This window comes from Myotis davidii, unplaced genomic scaffold (assembly GCF_000327345.1).
Source record: "Myotis davidii unplaced genomic scaffold, ASM32734v1 scaffold211, whole genome shotgun sequence".
Classification (NCBI taxonomy): Eukaryota; Metazoa; Chordata; class Mammalia; order Chiroptera; family Vespertilionidae; genus Myotis; species Myotis davidii.
Genome location: NW_006282523.1, coordinates 465,155 through 465,392, shown reverse-complemented (window position 1 = coordinate 465,392; position 238 = coordinate 465,155). Strand labels below are relative to the sequence as shown.

The following is a 238-nucleotide window of genomic DNA, read 5'->3' as shown; positions in this document are numbered from 1 at the left end:
CTCACCCTCTGTGTTTCTCCGAAGGACACCCTGGGTGGCGGGTTTGATGCCACCCAGGCGTTCGTGGGCGAGCTGGCGCACTTCAACATCTGGGACCGCAAGCTGACCCCCGGCGAGGTGTACAACCTGGCCACCTGCAGCTCCAAGGCCCTGGCCGGCAATGTCATCGCCTGGGCCGAGCCCCACATCGAGATCTTCGGGGGCGCCACCAAGTGGACATTCGAGGCCTGTCGCCAGG

The 238-nt window shown here is 65.5% G+C and overlaps 1 protein-coding gene across 1 annotated transcript in view; it reads left to right on the top strand.

The window, feature by feature from the left end:
• The window catches only part of NPTX1 (neuronal pentraxin I), an 8,798-nt gene that overhangs the window by 7,419 nt on the left and 1,141 nt on the right, over positions 1-238 (top strand). Inside the window, exon 5 of the mRNA XM_006753054.1 lies at positions 25-232. Coding sequence (XP_006753117.1) covers positions 25-232 — 208 coding nt within the window. The remainder of the gene's footprint in view (positions 1-24; positions 233-238) is intronic.